At 42.5% G+C, this 18,549-nt stretch overlaps 1 protein-coding gene across 9 annotated transcripts in view; it reads right to left on the bottom strand.

Annotated features, from left to right (window-relative positions):
* EML1 (EMAP like 1) overlaps nucleotides 1–18,549 on the bottom strand; it is a 194,918-nt gene that overhangs the window by 14,295 nt on the left and 162,074 nt on the right. For all 9 annotated transcript variants that reach the window (XM_043549376.1, XM_043549375.1, XM_007064957.4 and 6 more), the window contains 3 exons: nucleotides 7,704–7,858; nucleotides 5,147–5,272; nucleotides 4,707–4,838 (listed from right to left, as the gene is read on the bottom strand). In XM_043549376.1, the coding sequence (XP_043405311.1) occupies nucleotides 4,707–4,838; nucleotides 5,147–5,272; nucleotides 7,704–7,858 (413 nt within the window). The remainder of the gene's footprint in view (nucleotides 1–4,706; nucleotides 4,839–5,146; nucleotides 5,273–7,703; nucleotides 7,859–18,549) is intronic.

The raw sequence follows: 18,549 nt of genomic DNA, 5'->3' as shown, positions 1-18,549 counted from the left end.
TACTAACAGTAATTGCCAACCTTTTACTGATATATAGATATATAATATATATAAAATACAAGTATATTTTTATACTCAACAGAGTGAGGTATGAGGGACACAGAGTGAGGTATGAGGCACACATCAATATATTCAACTGAATACATGCAGTGACTTACTGATACAATGCTGACATACATTAAAAATACATATGCAGAGAGACCTCATGGATCCACTCTCCACTCCATTATATGTATACAAGTCTTACTAGTGTTATACCACAATGTAAAGAGTTTTTAAATTATTACTATGTGCCATTTCTATATCAATTTAAGTCTGGTTTGAAGTCTGATAAGACCAGAGAGGGGTATATGTTAATATCTTAATAGCCCAGGTCATAGTACAAATCAACTTTAACTTCTCTTAAGGGACTACTAAAATCTATTTCTTCACATTCCTGCACACTCCACTACAACAGGAAGCTTGTTTCCGAAGTTTATTCTTCTTCAAAATGCAAAATCAAAGGCTTAAGTGCCAGTTGTAGCATATATTTCCTTAGAACAGGTTTTCCAGGATCCTCTGTTTTGGTAGTTTGATTTGTAATTGGTCATGACTTTTTAAAAATACGTTATCACAGTAAGTAAGTTTTTACCTAAAGTATATTGATTAATTTTTTGCCTCTAGGTTACAACCCAACACAATTTCATGTGAGCAATAAGAATTTTGTCTCTCTCAAGAATAACTGTACTGTATCTGTCATTTTGATTTGGCCACTCCAAGGGCCACCTCCAGAGAAGCTTATTTTAAATCTTTGGAAATTCTCTTTCCATGACAAGTACATTAAACAGTACAATAATCAGAAAGGTAGGGAACATGTAATGCCACTGTCATACCTAGAAGGTCTCCATCCTATCTCTCACAATGATTAGCTTTTGATTTTTAAAATCTGGACTGCCACTCTCCTTTTTAAATGGCTTGTTTCTAAGCTTATCTAGTACAGGCCAATTTGTCTTTATCTCCCAGGCACTGAACTGTAAACTTTCTGCAGTGTCCTAGTTCTCACAAGTGTAAAAACAGCAGATATGGTCTCTCCAATCAAGGCGGAAGCTTCCCCGTCAACATAAATTTAGGTTTGAGAATCTGAAAACTTATGACCTTGGTCAGACTAAATTTAACTTCCACCAAGTGAATGTGACTAAGCAAGTGTATGTTACTTGGATGGGATCCTGTGTGATGTGCTGTGACTGAGATTTCAGTGTTAAATGTTCTTTAAATTGAGGCATACCACAGCTGTAATAAACACGCTTCATGTCATCAGACCAGATCCAACATATGCAAAATGATGTTTGTCAATACTCTCATTAGCTTAAACTGTGTTATGTAGTCTAGAAAGATACACAAATGTTATCATACACAATTGTATAATGAAGAGTTCAAATACATTATGAAAATCTGCAAAATTCAAGTAATATTATTTAACATGTTGTATAGAAAACATTTGAAAGAAAATAAATATGTCACGGTGAAGCACCTGGTACCCTAGACAAAGGGAAAGACATGCCCGGAAACTGGCATCACAGTATTGGATAGGCCAGAACCTCACTGCAGACATGGTCAGCAATGTACATATACTTTATGAAGGGACTATCTGGGTACTGAACTGCTACCTTGAAACAACAAGTGAAAACACCTGTTCAACCAAGTCTTCATGTCTCCAGGCAATGTCTCTGAGAAGTTGCATATAGTAATAAAATGGTCTTTTTAAAGACCAAACTAAAACCACACAATTTATGAGTGTGAGAAGGATGCATCTGTAGCATCTCTTACAAGGTATACTATTGTAAAAAAAAAAAATCAGAAAAACAAAGCCATTCTGCAGCAGCCACCTCGAGACAAAAGCCATTTTTCTGAACTAATGAAAAATTATTGCTTATGAAACAGGAACTTATCAAGCAGCAATGCCTCTTCTGTTAGTTTTTCCTCATCAGTCCAGAAAAAAATAGATTCCATTGCGAAGGAAAAGGGAGCAGATCCTTTCCCACAAAGAGCCAGGAAGTCAGTGTTCATGCTTCCACACATGTTCCTGCACTCCTGTATGTCTGAAGGGATATTTACTCTAAGAAATTTATAAATGCCCCATTTGTAGGAAAGTGACTTAGTTGAGTCAGAGGGCCAAACTAAGATCTGGTGTACATGTGTGTAACTGCTTTGGCTTCAGTAGAGTTAAACCTGTTAACAACAGGTCTGAATTTATCTCAGAGTCTTTAGACCAACTATTTGTAGAATTGTTAAGTGACTAAAAAGTAACACATCATGGAGATGGCATTGGTAGCAGAGCCAGTCCTAGGTTATGTAGGGTCTTAAGTGAAGTACATTATTCAGATCCTCATTCAGTTTTCTCCCTAGTCACATGAATCCATCGAGATTGCTGACCAGTATACCAGGAGTTAAACAAATGAAAAGGGGAAAGCAGCCAGTAAGAAAAGATCTCCAGCACTTGCTTTCTAGTCTGTGACTCCATATTACAGGAGGATGGGATAGGAACAGATAAAGTGAGAAAAGTGAGGAAGGAGACCAGCTGCCTTCCCCCTCCCCACTCCAGGGAATCTGTAGACAGTCCACTCTAAAACTCAAGCTGTCAGCTGTTTGGAGGGTGGGACAGGGCCCTATCAGATCACACTGGTAGCAAGAGTCTACAGTAGGTACTGCTTAGTACTAGTCTAGGAATATTATGGGACTACAGCACAACTGGCAACATACAAATACGTGTTTCCCTTTTGGGCTCAATTCCAGAACCACCTGAGCCAGACATATGGTCTTTCATTCCAGCCAGTTGATGTGTTACAGTTTTTTGACAGATCAATTCCTCAGTACAGATAATCATCAAAGGTACATACTGACCAGTTATTTTTGCCAAGTAAGTGATAGTTATAGCTTGAAGTGGTGGTCTGAAGGATCTATATTTCTTAAAGTCTCCCGAAGAGTTAGAAATTACTGTTAAGTGGATTTCCTGGGATACCCTAGGGAGAGGTGAATGCAAATTACCCAACTCCATTTATGCAAACACCTAGCACGTTGAAGCTACACTCTGAGGAGAGGGTCTTTGTCTGCTGTTTACCGGTCACCAAAGACCAAGATCAAAGGCTCCAAGCTGTATAAAGAAACAGCTTCTTTTCCTGCCTTCGTTCTGGTTCTGAATCTAAGACAGTTATGAACTTGTAATCACAGGGAAAACCCAGTTGTAGGTTTTGAGGGACTGACACCTCCCAGAGCCCAAGGCTGGAGTTGGGTAATCTCTGGTAAGCTTTTTAGCATGTGTGTAGGTTCTTTTATTGTTTTTAACATGTTTTTTTCTGTAATGCTTTCACCTTAAGAATAAATGTGCTCATTTATAAAGGACTGTGTGGTAATTTATAACTGCTGGCAATTGCTTTGTTCATAGTCTTCGAAGAGAAAGCAAAGAGCAGATGCTGGCCTTTTAGGCCGTCTGGCTTGCTGGGAATATCACAGTGTAAATCAGAAAGCTGTGCAGCCTTACCACCCCGGTCAGAAGGCAGAGAGACATGGGTCTCTGCCCAAAAGAGGTGACAGCTGGGATCCAGTAATCTTTAAGTGGGTGCCCTAGGTGGATCATGGAGGGGGAATGCAAGTGTAGTTGCCCTGACCTGTGAAAGAGGGTAAGCAGGGAAAATTGAGAAGTAGCTTAAGTCACCACATGACATTATATGGCTCACATGAAGAATCTACTCACTGTTTACTGTAAAAAGAGGATTATAAATATAGACTGCTGGTGGGTTTCCATAGCTGAGGAGCAGAATCCTTAGCTTGTTTTCTATAAACAGCACTAACCTCCCTTTAGTGATATCTTATCTATCTAGATAGTTGAAAAGGAAACAAGCTATACCAGGCATTAAAAAAGGACTAAATCAGTACCTATTTCTTCTTTTAAGTGCTCAAAAACAGATACATTACAACATAACTAATATGAGTTCCCAAATGCAGAATTAGGTGACCTAACTTATATGTGCAAGTAAGAAATTTAGACCCTGCATTAATACACTCCCTCAATATCCATATAACAAAAGTTGCATACCAGAGAGGGGAGGAGGGTAGAAATGAGCCTGAAGACTTAGGGCTTGTCTACACGATGGGGTAATGTGTGCTATAGGGGTGTGATTTCTAAAGTGCACTAACATGTTGTGGCATTAACTGATCTGTGTAGGTCCTGCTGCTGTGTACTAAACATTCTTTAGTGCACTTAGCATTACGTAGCAGGGTCTACACAGACCAAGTAATGTGCAACACGTCAGTGAGCTTTAGAAATCACACCTCCATAGTGTGCATTGCTGCTCCATATAGACAAGTAATTATTTAGGCTGTGTACATCTGCCACTTCTCAAAAATGATAAAAGGCCAAATGTCTTCCAGTTTCAGTTTTGTGACTTTCTTCTGAATAAAATAAGTGCCTAAAGCACAGTATACTTTTTGTATTATACAGCAGCCAAGTTAGCTTTGGGTTAGCGAAAGGGTCAGTGGTTTAGAATATTTGGCTTAACACTGCTACAGGTTTTAGAATTGTACAAACATTTTCAAAAAGTTAAATTATATACTATCTCACTGATTCTTCCCCTCCCATTATAATCTAACAAAAACATTTTTAAAAAAATTAACTTATTTGAAAACCTTTATTCTATGAAAGAGAAGAGTGTGGGCTTAATAGTATATACCTCTATAATTTTGTTCCAGACAGGACGATGACTGGTAGCATCCCAGAGAGTAATGTGTTTGTCATGTCCACAAGTGAAAAACTGAGGTTTAGAGGGATGGATAGCTAGTCCCCATAGCTCATCAGTGTGACCCTATACAAATACAAACAAAGTTTCTTCAGATGATGGACAGTAACATCCAAGTTAATGAACCTTTAATGAAGATTAATTCTTTCCCAATTAACATGATTAAAATTAGCTTACTGTATAAATAAGCCTTCAGAAATTCTGCTCAGTTTGGATATGTACTAATTTTATCAGATTCTTTATTGCTGAAATCACTGTGCTGGTAAATTAATTAAATAGTTCTGTATTTTCATAACATTAGACAAGTTCTATTATTGCACTTACATATTTTAAAACATTAATGCTTTTTATTAGTTTGCAAGGAAACAGCTCACCTGGGTAATTGGAAAAAAGTCTCCTGATAGAGTGCCTTGCAGAACAAAGTTCCTAGTAGTGCCTATCAATACAACATCACCTTTCCCTTCTGCTACTGTTCTTATCGGACCAAATTGCTCTGGAATCTGTGATCATAATAGATAAATGGACTGGTAAATGGATAAATGGACTCAGATGGTACAAAATGGTTTCTCAAGTGTTAATTTTTTTTAAGTATTTATTTCAAGATATATAGCCTTACAAATAGATTTTTTTAAAGCAGTCACACAGCTCTGAGTGTTGTCAAATACAGGGCTATACAATTTAATATAAAATAATATAGGACACCATAGGGCAGATCCTCAGCTGGTGCAAACTGTCATAGCTCCACTGACTTCAACAGAGCTATGGTAATTTATATAACACTACACAAAAAGGCATCTACACTAATGGGACAAAAAATCTGCACAACTAAAACCAAGTAAGTCAGCAAATGAAAATGTTATGTTTCTTATAGCAGTTAATTCAGCCACATTTTATAAACTATGAAACATTAATATTGGATCAAGTGTTTTTGTATACAAAATCCTTTTCTTTTTGAAAGAAATTAAAAATCACTCAGCTGTTCTTGGAGATACTGACAGGTTCTGCATAAGCTCTGTATAGCATCTATTGCTTCTGTAAGTGTACCTTTAATTGCACCCAACTTTCAGCTTCCTAGACGACCCCAGTGCAATCTGGTGCGTAGAGCTCAACAGTGTGGAAAATGTGAATAGAATAAGTGATTTAATAATAAGCCATTATAAAAAAAAACATTATGGGGGGGACTGACTGAGAATAACTGAGCAGGAAGTCTGACTATTTTCAGTGGTCAAAGTCAGGGAAAGCCCAACAGCTGGCGTTCTTACTTGATTTAGAAAACTGACACACTACCCAAGTTGCCAATGCGTGTGCAATGCCTCTACAGTATCTAGTACAGTAACTCCTCACTTAAAGTTGTCCCGGTTAATGTTGTTTCGTTGTTACGTTGCTGATCAATTAGGGAACATGCTTGTTTAAAGTTGTGCAATGCTCCCTTATAACGTAGTTTGGCAGCCGCCTGCTTTGTCCACTGCTTGCAGAAAGAGCAGCCCATTGCACCTAGCTGGTGGGGACTTGGAACAAAGCTTGGACCGGCAGCCCCCCATCAGCTCCCCGTTCCCCTAAGTTCCCTGTGCGGCAGCCGCCCAGCAGGCTATCAATTGCCAGCAGTTCAGCTGTCCCTCCCCCCCACTGCCATGTGCTGCTCCTGCCCTCTGCCTTGGAGCCGCTCTCCAGAGCCTCCTGATTGCTGAGCTGGGGGGGAGGCTCCCCTCCCTTCCAGCTCCTGCACCTTGCTTACCCCATCTTCCATAGAGTAGGGGGGACACACGACAGGGCTCAGGATGGAGGGAGCTTCCTGGCAGCAGCTGCCGTCCCAGCTTGCTGATTAACTTAAAAAGGCAGTGTACTTAAGAGTGGGGTCAGCGAACTTAAAGGGCAATGTGCATCTCTCTCTCACGAACAGAGTGTGTGTCTCTGTCTGCCATGCTGTCTCCCCTCCCTCCATTCATGCTGCCTTGTAGAGTATGAGGCTACATTAACAACAATGAGTTAACCCTTGAGGGCTCAGCCAATTGCTAGTTCATCATTTAGCGGTAAGGCATCCCCTGGGAAATATCCCACCTCAACTTCACCACCTCAACCAAAATTCACAATCATCATTGCTGTGTACCAGTATTAAATTGTTTGTTTAAAACTTACACTGTGTGTGTGTATATATATATATATAATATAGTCTTTTGTCTGGTGAAAAAAATTTCCCTGGAACCTAACCCCCCCATTTACATTAATTCTTATGGGGAAATTGGATTTGCTTAACATCATTTTGCTTAAAATCGCATTTTTCAGGAACATAACTACAATGTTAAGTGAGGCGTTACTGTACAGTTCACCCACCAGAATATACAGTTTTCCTTTGATCATGCTTTCTACACAATGTCTAAAGGGTCACATAACTTTGTTTGCTTTTTCAGATGTAACAAATGTACTCACTGGGACTATTCCCATATAAAGTTTGAATTTGCAAATTCCTACATGATGGCTGAAGAAATTTTTGTTAAACAATGTTAAAATTCACCGCTGGACTAAGACCAAGCAAGGAAAGTGATAAAAACCATCACTACCACCATCATGGTTTTGGAAAATAAAAAGTGTGAAAGTAGTGTATTGCCAAGCACTGTAATAACCTGAAATTAAAAAATGCCTGTCACTATTAATAATTTGACAAAGAAGGGCAGAATTAATATAAGCAAAATTTCATTAGGAGCTTTCCTACCAACTAATGGATGTATTAAATTAAAAAAGGTTCTTTAACAGATCAGTTAATGTATCATTTTAATGATAAGAATCATATTCTGTTTATTGATTTGACTGGGACTGCCACAGAATGAGGAGTCCTAAACAAGAGTACTGATTTAGGGAGCACCGTTCATAAGAAAGTTCTTTTTAATTTTCCACTTAAAGTAATAAGTTAAATTTAAAGATCAGTAATATCACCTCAGTCTTGTGAAGTTTTTGATAATTCCCATTCCAAGATATTAATTTTCTGTCTTTTCCACCTCCTGATACCAGTGTACCATCTCGCAGCATACAAAGTGCAAAAATACCACCCTCATGGGCTCCTTGAAGTGCATAGCTTATTCTATTTGTACCTAGACATATGGAGAAAAGAGGTTATTACTGAAATATTTATTTCATTGGATCATTTTTACTTTCTTTTTCACTGCACCCTCAAGTCTGGAGTTATAGTCAATGGTTATATGTGTCATAGCTCGAAGAGTAAATCTCTTAGTGGCATAAACCCAACTACATTGACTTACAGGTTTTACTTGCAACTGAGAATCACAATGATTGTGAACAACAAGGAGAAAATATTAACAATTCCATTATTTAAACTTGCATTTTCCAACCAACTTTTTTTTAAGCAATCCTTACTTCTTAAAAAAGTGAGAGGCCAATATAAGTTAAGAAACTGATATTGTTTGTTTGCTTTTTAATCATTTTTATTTTAACTGCAGATAAATTGAATTTGTTTGGATCACAACATTCTTTTCTGTTTCCTATTTCTAGGGGGGGAAAAGCCTTCAACTTAGGATATTACAAGCAGGTGGAAGCAATACTTGCTTTCAAACAGCAGCAAAAGTCAGAAAATCTTCAGCACAGAGATGGGGAAGAAAAGAACACCTGTGCCTGTCCCCAAAGAATTGGCCAGGTGAGGCAGTCTTTCTAAGGGCAAGTATTCCCCCTGCTACTACCACCTCCTCCCACCACCCAAAAAAGATTTAAAATTGTCTGTGGGGGAAGAAGAATACTGCTGGCCATAGGAGAAACTAGTGGGCCAACGAACATGAACTCAAACTGATCTCCTGAGCACTGCACTGCTCTGCAAAGCCACTGGCTGCTGCCCGCCCACCTGTTTACCCCTGCTTCCTTCCCAACCGCACAAAAAGATAGCTGGGAGGAAGGGAGAGGAAACAGCTGTGTAGTTCCTAGCCCACCGTCTAACTCCATTTGGAGTGGATGTGTGTCAAATCTCTTGCTTTGTGGTATGATTGGTGGGGATCTGAGGAAAGAGAAGAGAGAGAAAGGAGCTGACCTACAATACTATTTCCTCTGTCTTCCCCAACAGCAGTACAAAGTGCCTGTGAGGAACAGAAGTAGAAGCAGAGATGGGATGACCAACAGCACTCAGGTGGGCAAAGCTCTACAAGAGTAGATCATTGGGATTTCAGTTCATACTACCTTGCCTGAGGATTTCACCAACCTTCCTCCCCTCCAGAGCTGATTTTCAGTATCTTGGGAGATGGAACAGAGGTGCCTATGACCCATATTCCATCTCCCTTTGCCGGCAGACCCTTTTGGGGGAGTCTCCTAACCTCATTACCCCCCCAACAGTAAATATCCTTAGGGTATTTTTGCTGTTTATCTTCATGCAAATGCTGCTGCCTGAAGCCTAAGACAATGGCTTTTCTTTATAGATATCACAAAAACAGAGAATTAGTGAGGGACCATGAAGCTATCCACAATTGTTTTCTTAAAAATCTGAGCCACTCCGTTTAACTCTCACATTTTATTAGAGAATGAAATTGATGGAGGTGGTGTTTCTTTTGTTAAAACTGTAGATTCAAATTAATAAATAGATCAGCAGCATATTGTCATTTTTAGTTGTTCTAACAGTTCTATTATAAAAGCACTGGAACCTTTTCAGGCCTACTGTTATTGTGACACTTCAAATAATCTGTCAAAGGTTTTTTGTTAATTTTTAAGGGACCTGCTCTCCTATCAATACACAGGCATAACTTCAGTAGTACATGTGATCACCATAAGGAAACTAGACCTATAGTGTTCATACTATAGCTTGTAGTTATTTTGATTAAATAAAATAACTTTTTCTGCCACTTCTCCTATTTGTCAGTAGTATCCATAACACTCTGCATAGAAGTTTGTTTTTATTTTCATCTTGGGCTCTGCAATTTAACACGTGACTATAGAAAGCACATTACATTTCAGTTGGGTGCTACGGCTGCCAAACACACAGTTGCTAAAACCTGGGAACAGAAAATCAAATTCTGTTTGATTAGACTTTGGCAGAGGCCCCCAGAGAAGTCAAGTTTATCCTTGTTAAAAATGTAGTAATTTTTGCCTAAAATTTCACAGCAACACCTTTAAAAAACTGTTACTTACCTGTACAGTAACTATTGTTCTTTGAGATGTGTTGTGCACCAGAGGTGTATGTGCGCCCAATGCACTCAAGTCAGAGACTTTTGCCAGCAGTAACACTAGGGGGCGCATGTGCCCCTGCTCCCCTGATGCTCAAAGTCGAAAGCATAAAAGAAGTGTAGCTGCTGCCTTCCTCTACATTCCTTCACAGCCACCATCTAACTAATGCCCAAAGTAGCAGGGATGATGGGAGGGTTGTGGAATGCATATGTGCACAAAACATCTCGAAGAACAACAACAGTTACTGTACAGATAAGTAACCGTTTTCCCCTCCTTTAAGTGATTGTATATGTATATTTTCTACTATAGGTGACTCACCAGCAGTTCCTTTATAGGTTGTGTAACTTCAGAAATTTGAAAAGAGACTTCAACACTGACTTGCCGAAACTGACATAATTCCAGGAAGCTTGAGTGATAGCATAGTGTCTAGAAAAGGTATGTACTGACAATTACGTTGCTGCCTTGCAGATGTCCGTTATCAGGATGTTACCCAGAAAGGCTGACGAAGTGAAGTGAGCCCTAGTGGAATGGGCTGTTATTCTCAGAGGAGGAGCAACCTTTGCTGGATTATAACAGATTTTGATACAGTCAGAAATCCAAAGAAATATGCACTGATCTGTAACTGGATGCCCAAAATCCTTTCAGTGAAGGTTACAAAGAATCTAGGAGACAACCTAAAAGACTTTGTGCAGTCCACATAAAAGGGTAGAGTCCTCTGTACATCCAAAGTATGAAGCCTTTCTTCAGCTTTGCTAGACCGAAGTTTTGGCAAAAATCCTTGAAGATGAAAGGTCCAATAAAGGTGGATACTACATTAGGCATAAACTAATAATGCCCGGAGCTCTGATACCCTTCTTGCAGACCTAATTGCTCCTAGAAACACTGTCTTTATTAGTAACAAAGATAACAAAGTTGGTGCTAAGGGCTTGAAGGGGGATATCATTAAACAGGACAAATCAAAATTCAGGTCCCAAGAGAATACAGGATCAAAACATGAGGGAATGAGGCCTTTTAAAAATCCAGACTCCAAGGGATGCAAAAAACCAGAAAGCCCTTCTACTGGTGAATGTGGAGATGGAGATGGAGGCTAAATATACCCTTACAGAGCTGAAGGAGAGACCACACAATTTCAACTGCAGCAGGTAGTCTAAAATGTGTCTAATTTTCACTCTACTTGGTGACAATTGGTGGTACTCAGCCCAGGCTGAGAACCTTTTTCATTTCGCTGCTCTGGTTGTGTCCTTTCTGCTGCACACCAAAATGGCTTGGACATTTTGGGAGCCAACTCTCTCCTCCTTGCTCAACCAAAGATCATTCACGCAAATGAGGTGAAGTGACTATAGGTTGGAGTGCAGCAAGTTGCCTTGATTCCTTAAACAGAAGGTCCTTGACCATAGGTAGAAATATGGCAGGCTGAACTTGATAGTTGATGTAGGACAGTGCACTAATAGTGTCTTGGTCAGTCTGGAGCTCTAAGGATTAAAGTCACTTTGTCTCTTTTTAGCTTCCGGTTCCCCCCCAGGGTGACAGAGACAGGAGGAAATATGTACATTAGAAGACCTGACCAATAGAAAAGGAAGGAGTCTGTCAAAGAACGTGGACTGTGACTGCTCTGGAGCAGAATGTACTGCACTTGTTCAGGTTGGTCACAAAGAGGTCTACTACCAGATAACACCACTGATGGATAATCTGATACAGAATGTCCTTGTGTATTGACCACTTGTGATGGTCTACCAAGTTCCTGCTGAGGGAATCTGCAATAGTATTCCTCACCCCTGGGAGGTGAAATGTCTTTAATAAGACATTGTTCTTTATGTAAAGGTTCCACAGACGGATTGTTTCTTGGCACAATTAATTCATCCTTCTCTGGGCTTGCCTACACTTAAAATGCGACAGCAGCACCACCGCACTGCACTTCAGTATAGATACTACCTACGCCAACAGGAGTGATTCTCCCATAGACATAGTAATCCACCTCCCAAAGAGGCAGTAGCTAGGTTGACAGGAGAATTCTTCTGTTGACCTAGCACTATCTAAACTGTGGGTTAGGTTGGTATAACTACATCTCTCAGGGGTGTGGATTTTTCACACCTCTGAGAGATGTAGAAATACTGATGCAAAATCTAAGCGTAGACCAGACCTCTGTTCAGATAAAACATAACAATGGTGTTGTCAGTGAGTATTTGATGTCTGATGATTAGGATCCTATCTTGAACATGAGACCTTGTTCTTCCCCAGATCAGCCAGTCATTCAAGTAAGGAGATACTTGGATGCCTGAATGGTGCAAATGAGCTGCAACTACTGCAATGCATTTGATACCCACCGTCGGGGCTTAGGATAGGTCAAAAAGCAGTAGCTTTTACTTGTAGTGCATTATGCCTACCATGAATCAAAGATACCTTCTGTGGTCAAGATGGAATACCACCGATTGTCTGGGCTAGATTGCTGTGCAGCTAGGTGGGTTAACGCCTGGTTTTTAGCAGGGCTCTTTGAAATGAAAGCAGTGTAGTTTTTTTTGAATAGGCCATTGATTAGGGGCACATAAGTGAGAGAGGCGTGAGTCACCCATTCCAGCTGTGTGTGAGATGAAGACAGCTGGGAGACTAAGACAGTTAGCCAGCTGAGTTCTCCAGTGGAGCAAGGCAGGGAGGTAGGGTTTTTGGGGGGTTCCCCTTAACTTGAAGGCAACCTACCAGGAAGAACCCCTAATGGGAGGAAAATGAAGCATCACCAACACCACTTCTAGCTTTCCGCTGCCTGCACCTGGCCAGATAGGCATCCTGATCCTTGAGGCTGCTACCCAGGTCCTGGTCTTGATTTTCGGGGAATGTGGCCTCTATGTGCCTGCTGAAGAAAGCCAGGCAGGGTGGAACCACTCAGTTGAGAGATGTCTAGTGGTAGAGTCCCTCAGAAAGCAGGTAGGAGAATTCCAGGAGGATGTGTGTCTGCGTAGCATCAGGGCGCACAAGGACTTCATCAGCAGGATGCACACGGAGACATCTGGGATGGAGTATGCTACCTAAGTAGAAAAGACTACAGCGGCACCAGAGAAGGAAGGAGAACTGGCTGTTCTGCAGAGAGGAGATTAATTGCTGGCCACCTTGGCAGCAGACAGTGTCCCACCTCCCACACAGGTCCCCAGTCCATCGAGGTCAAGAACTGGTATGCTGTACTGGCAACAGGAGGAGAGGAGCAGATTCCAAGGGCTGAAGAATAGGAGACACTGCACCAGCGCTCAGCGCCTCACAGCCACCACACCCAACATGAGGAGGCATAGGGTGGTGATGATCATGGGCTTCCTTTTGAGGGGGATGGAGGTGTCCATCTGCCAATCTGACCAGATGTCTCAGGATGTGCACTGCCTGTCTGGAACCAGCATCTGAGATGTCTTGGAAAGGTTGCTGAGGCTCATCCATCCCTCTGACCCGCTATCCCACGCTGCTTATCCAAAACAGTACTAATGATACTCCCAGGTATGACCCTGAGCAGATCAGCAGTGACTAGAGGGCTCTGGGAACGAGAGTGAAGGCGCACAGGTGGTGTTCTCATCCATCCTCCCACTTGAGGGTAAGGGCCCAGGCAGGGACACACACATCCTAGAAATGAATGTATTGTGCAGATGAGAGGGATTTGGCTTCCTTGATCATGGGATGCTGTTTCGGGAAGGAGGACTGCTGTGGGGAAATGGGATCCCCCTGACCAAGAATGGGGAGAGCATCTTTTGACACTGTTGACTAATATACGGACTAGCATATATATCTATATAACTCATTACCAATACATATTTTCCATACCATACATATATCAGTATATATTAAGCATATAATAGTAATATAATAGCAGGTATATAGCCTAAATTGGCTTATGCTTTTTATATATCCTGCTTCACTTATGCTATGTATCCCATAACCCATTGCATTCACTGAAGTAAGTTTTGGCATAAGCAAATAAGGAAGCTATCAAGACCAGGACAGATGAGTGCTTTACCAGAGTAACAGGAAGGGAGTTACTTCAAAGTAACTGACCAGTACTGAAATGTCCCACAGGAAAAGGATAAGACATATGATTGTTCTACCCTAGTACAGACCTAGGGGGTGCCGTTACACCAGTGGTGGGCAACCTGTGGCCTGCACATGGCCAGTCAGGGTAATCTACTGGCAGGCCACGAGACATTTTGTTTATGTTGACCATCCACAGGCACAGCCGCCCACAGCTCCCAGTGGCCCCTAGCCACCCCTCCCTGCACACTGAGCTACCCACTGCCCTCACACAGCCCCTAGCTACCCCCTCCCTGCACCCTGAGCTTCACCCTGCCTGCGCACAGCCCCTAGCTACCCTGTCCCTGCATCCTGAGCTACCTCCCTGCCCTCACACAGCCCCTGGCTACAGCTCTCCCTGCACCTGAGCCACCCCCCACCTGCACACAGTCCCTAGCTACCCCATCCCTGCACCGTGAGTGGTTTTCAAACTTTTTGAGCTGAGTCCCCTCTTCCCTCACGATGAGTTATAATTTTTGATTGCCCTCCCCCACAACCAAGACAGGCTGGGAGGCCTGCTGAGATGAGTCAGAGGGTAGAGGTGAAGCTCCCTCCCTGGATCCCGCCATGCGGAGCTGGCCCGAGCCCCATCGGCCCCCACTCCCCCTAAGTAGAAGTCAAACTATACCTATGTCTGAGGGCCCCCCAACTTGGCCCAGAGTCTGGAGTCCCTCCCTTCCCCACTGGGCTGTGAAGTTTTTATAGCATGTTGCAGGGGGCCTCAGAAAGAAAATTGTTGAGAACCCCTGACCTAGAGCATAACAGGTTAATATGCAATAACCAACATGGATTGCCAAGAAGAAAATCATGCTAAACTAATCTAATTTACTTCTTTGACAGGGTAACTGTAGAATGGATTGAAGCCATAGACATGATATTTTTTGATTTTAGTAAGGCCCTTGACATAATCCCACATGACCTTCTCATAACAAAACTACGGAAATGTGATCTAGATGAAATTACTATAATTTTGGTGCATAACTGATTGCAAGACCATACTCAAAGAGTAATTATTAAGGTTGCGAGTGTGTCACAGAGGTCATGGAAAGTCATGGATTCTGTGACTTTCTGTGACCTCTGTGACTTCTGCAGCAGCATCAGTTTGGGTGTGTGTGATGGGGCTCAGGGGCAGGGTCAGGGGGTTGGAGAATGCAGGGGGGCACTCACCTTGGGGTGGGGAACTCCCCAGCTCCCACTGGCAAGGTCCCCTGGTAGCTCCTAGGTGGCGGAGGGGCCGGGGAGGTCTCTGTCCCACACACTGCCCGCCCCCACAGGCCCCGCCCCTGCAGCTCCTATTGGCTGTGGTTCCCGGCCAATGGGAGCTTCAGCAGCTGGTGCTTGTGGTGGGAGCAGTGGAGCCCCTGCCCTGGCCCCTCCACTGCCTAGGAACTGCAGGGACTCGGAGCCGGATAGGAAGCCCCTGACAGCCCCGCCAACCCTCCTTACCCTAGCATCAGTGGGGTCCCAGGCTGCATACGGTGGCCTGCCCCCCACCAGGACCTGCGGTGGCCCTGGCCTGGCCCCCCCAGAGCACCTGCAGCCCTCCTGCCCAAGTTTTAGTCACATTGGGTATTTTTAGTAAAAGTCATGGACAGGTCACAGGCCCGTGAATTTTTGTTTATGGCCCGTGACCTGTCCATGGCTTTTACTAAAAATACCTGTGACTAAAACGTAGCCTTAGTAATTATTAATGGTTCACTGTAAAACTGAGAGAATGTATCTAGTGGGTCCCACAGAGATCTGTCCTGAAATTCGATACTATTCAATATTTTCTTAAATGACTTGGATAATGGAGTGCTGCGTATGCTTATAAAATCTGTGATGACATTTAGCTGGGAGGGGTTGCAAACACTTTGGAGGACAGGATTAGAATTCAAAATGACCTTGACAAATTGGAGAATTGGTCTGAATCAACAAGATGAAATGCAATAAAGACAAGGGCAAAGTACTATACTTCAGAGGAAAAAATCAAATATACTAATACAAAATGGGGAATAAGTGGCTAAGCAGTAGTACTGCCGAAAAGGATCTGGGGGTTATAGTGGGTCACAAATTGAATATGAGTCAACTATCTGTTGCAATTGCAAAAAAGGATAATAATATTCTGAGGTGTATTAACAAGAATCTCATCTGTGAGACATGGGAGGTAACTGTCCCGCTCTATTTGGCACTAATAAGGCCACAGCTGGAGCACAGTGTCCAGTTCTGGGCGGCACACTTTAGGAAAGATGTGGATAAACTCGAGAAAGTCCAGAATAGCCCTACAAAAATTATAATAGGTTTGGTAAACCTGACCTATGAGGAAAGGTTAGAAAAATCTTGGCATGTTTAGTCTTGAGAAAAGAAGGCTGGGGGGTGAGATTGAGGGGGCGGGACATACACAGCCCTTCAAATATATTAAGAGCTGTCTTCAAACAGTCTTCAAATATATTGAGAGCTGTCATAAAGAGAACAGTCATCAATTGTTCTCCATGTCCACTGAAGGTAGGACAAAAAGTAATCAGTTTAATCTGCAGCAAAGGAAATTTAGGTTAGCTATTAGGAAAAAACTTTCCAACTATAAGGACAGTTAAGCACTGGAACATGCTTCCAAGGGAGATGGTCAAATCCCTGTCACTGGAGGTTTTTAAGAACGGCTCTTTATAATCCCCTGGTAACTTGTCTGCATATTTAGAAATTGCAGACCAAATAATATAGGAATACTTGGCCAATAAAGCTTGATAATTTGGGATTCTCATTTGAAGATGCACAGTGGTACAGCCTTTCAACCATGTAAATCCAATCTCTCAAACTGTCTTTGGGGTAGCCTTGGGGAGTGACTGCCTCAATAGTTCATTTGCCACAGTAATAACTAAGGAATCTGTTGTAGGGTGAATGAAAAAATAATCATATTCTTGCTGGGGAACCTGATATCATCTATCCACCCACAAATTGAAGCTGGTGTCTGCCAAAGGGCTTGGTTCCAGTAGGGATTGGTTAATGGGAAGGACAACTCTTCCTGGGGGGATTGGAGTCTGCAGGATATTTAACAGGTTGTGCAAGCTATTTTGCACAAGTTCTGCCTGCACTCCTAAAGAAGCAGCCACTCTCCTCATGAGGTCTTGAAAGACCTTGAAGTCTTCAGGTGGAGGTGAAGTTGACTCCAGTGTGATTGCCTCATCTGGAGAAAAGGAAGAAATGCAAGGAGGAATATGCAGGGGTTCCTCCGTTGATACCTCTTGGTCTGTGGATTCTGTCAAGGGGTGACCTTGTGATTTCATCGAGCTTCACAAGTAGCTACAAGAGCTGGAGAAGGTGACTCCTCCTGGATTGTGTAGTTGGTGGAGATCCAGAGAGCCTCAGAGAAGTCCACAAGGCCCAAGTTTTTGTAGTGCTCATGGTGGAGGGCACCATACTTGGACATCTTTATAAGTGTAGTGATCTTAATCCCTGGGCCGTGCATCCCTAGAATAAGACCTGCATGGAGATCTGAAAGAAATAAAGGTCTATCATGGTCAGATAGAAATAAAGGTCTATCATGGTCAGAGTCCAACAAGGAGCAAATATAACTCTCCTTAGTCAGTCTTATGCCCAGATCTCCAACACCCCCTGGAAATACATGATTTTGCCCCCAAAATACGGACATTGAAGAAGTATCCAACAGTGCCAGAAGAGGCAGACAAGGTGAACAGAATGCTGAAAGATGAGTTGATGTCGACTGTGCTGATGTGTACTGTACTGAAGATGCAGAAGCTGTCGTGGCAGGTTCTGGAAGAGCTGATGGAACTGAGAGGGAGGAGCAGAGAGAGCTGAAGTAGACGCAGGCAGAGTTGGCTGATGCAGGAGAGGTGAGTACAGCAAAAGGAGGTACAGTAAGTCTCTTGCCACATGAAAGGCTGCGGCATTGACAGCACCACCAACAGAAGTAAGTTTGCAGCCACGGGAGCTGGTACTGGATCCGACAGTGCCAGGGTTGAAGATCTCTCTGGTAACAGAGATGGCACCAGTCCCAGCGGCCCTGCTGGAGTCAATAATTCTGCCTCAGATGGCACTAATGAGTGTTGGTGCTTGTGCCGACACCTTGGCACCACAGGACTTTTTGTGACATTAGGAGTGTGGCCTATCAGCCTCAGAAAGCTTTGATGAAGCCACAAGACAGGAAGATCTAAACTTTGGAGCTGTGGCAGCCAGAGGCGCACTTCTTGTGGAGGACCTCTCTACTTTCTTGTGGTCAGGGTCAGGCTCTGAAGAGGGACACATCACGTTGTAGAGGAGATGAACCTTCAGACAGAAATCTCATGGAGAACAGGGAACTGATTAGGCGAGACATGTGGAGGACAAATTCCCTAACAAATTAGGCAGCTTTAAGTTTATCAGTGACAGGGATAACAGCCCTGCATGTGGCACATTGTTTAAATCCGGGGGATTTCTGCATTGCAAAAATCCCTAAAATCACTGTCAGCTAATTGCCTACTAAACTATAATGATACTAAATGAATTATAATTATTACAAAGGGAGAAATTCTCTTTCTAAGCTGGCTAACCGAGGCTCAAGAGTGACGGAGAGATCCAATTCTTGCCATAAAAAGGAACTAAAAAGGGGGCA

This window comes from Chelonia mydas, chromosome 6 (assembly GCF_015237465.2).
Source record: "Chelonia mydas isolate rCheMyd1 chromosome 6, rCheMyd1.pri.v2, whole genome shotgun sequence".
In the NCBI taxonomy this organism is placed as follows: domain Eukaryota; kingdom Metazoa; phylum Chordata; order Testudines; family Cheloniidae; genus Chelonia; species Chelonia mydas.
Note: the sequence above shows the minus strand (reverse complement) of the source record. Positions and strands in the feature narration are given on the sequence as shown.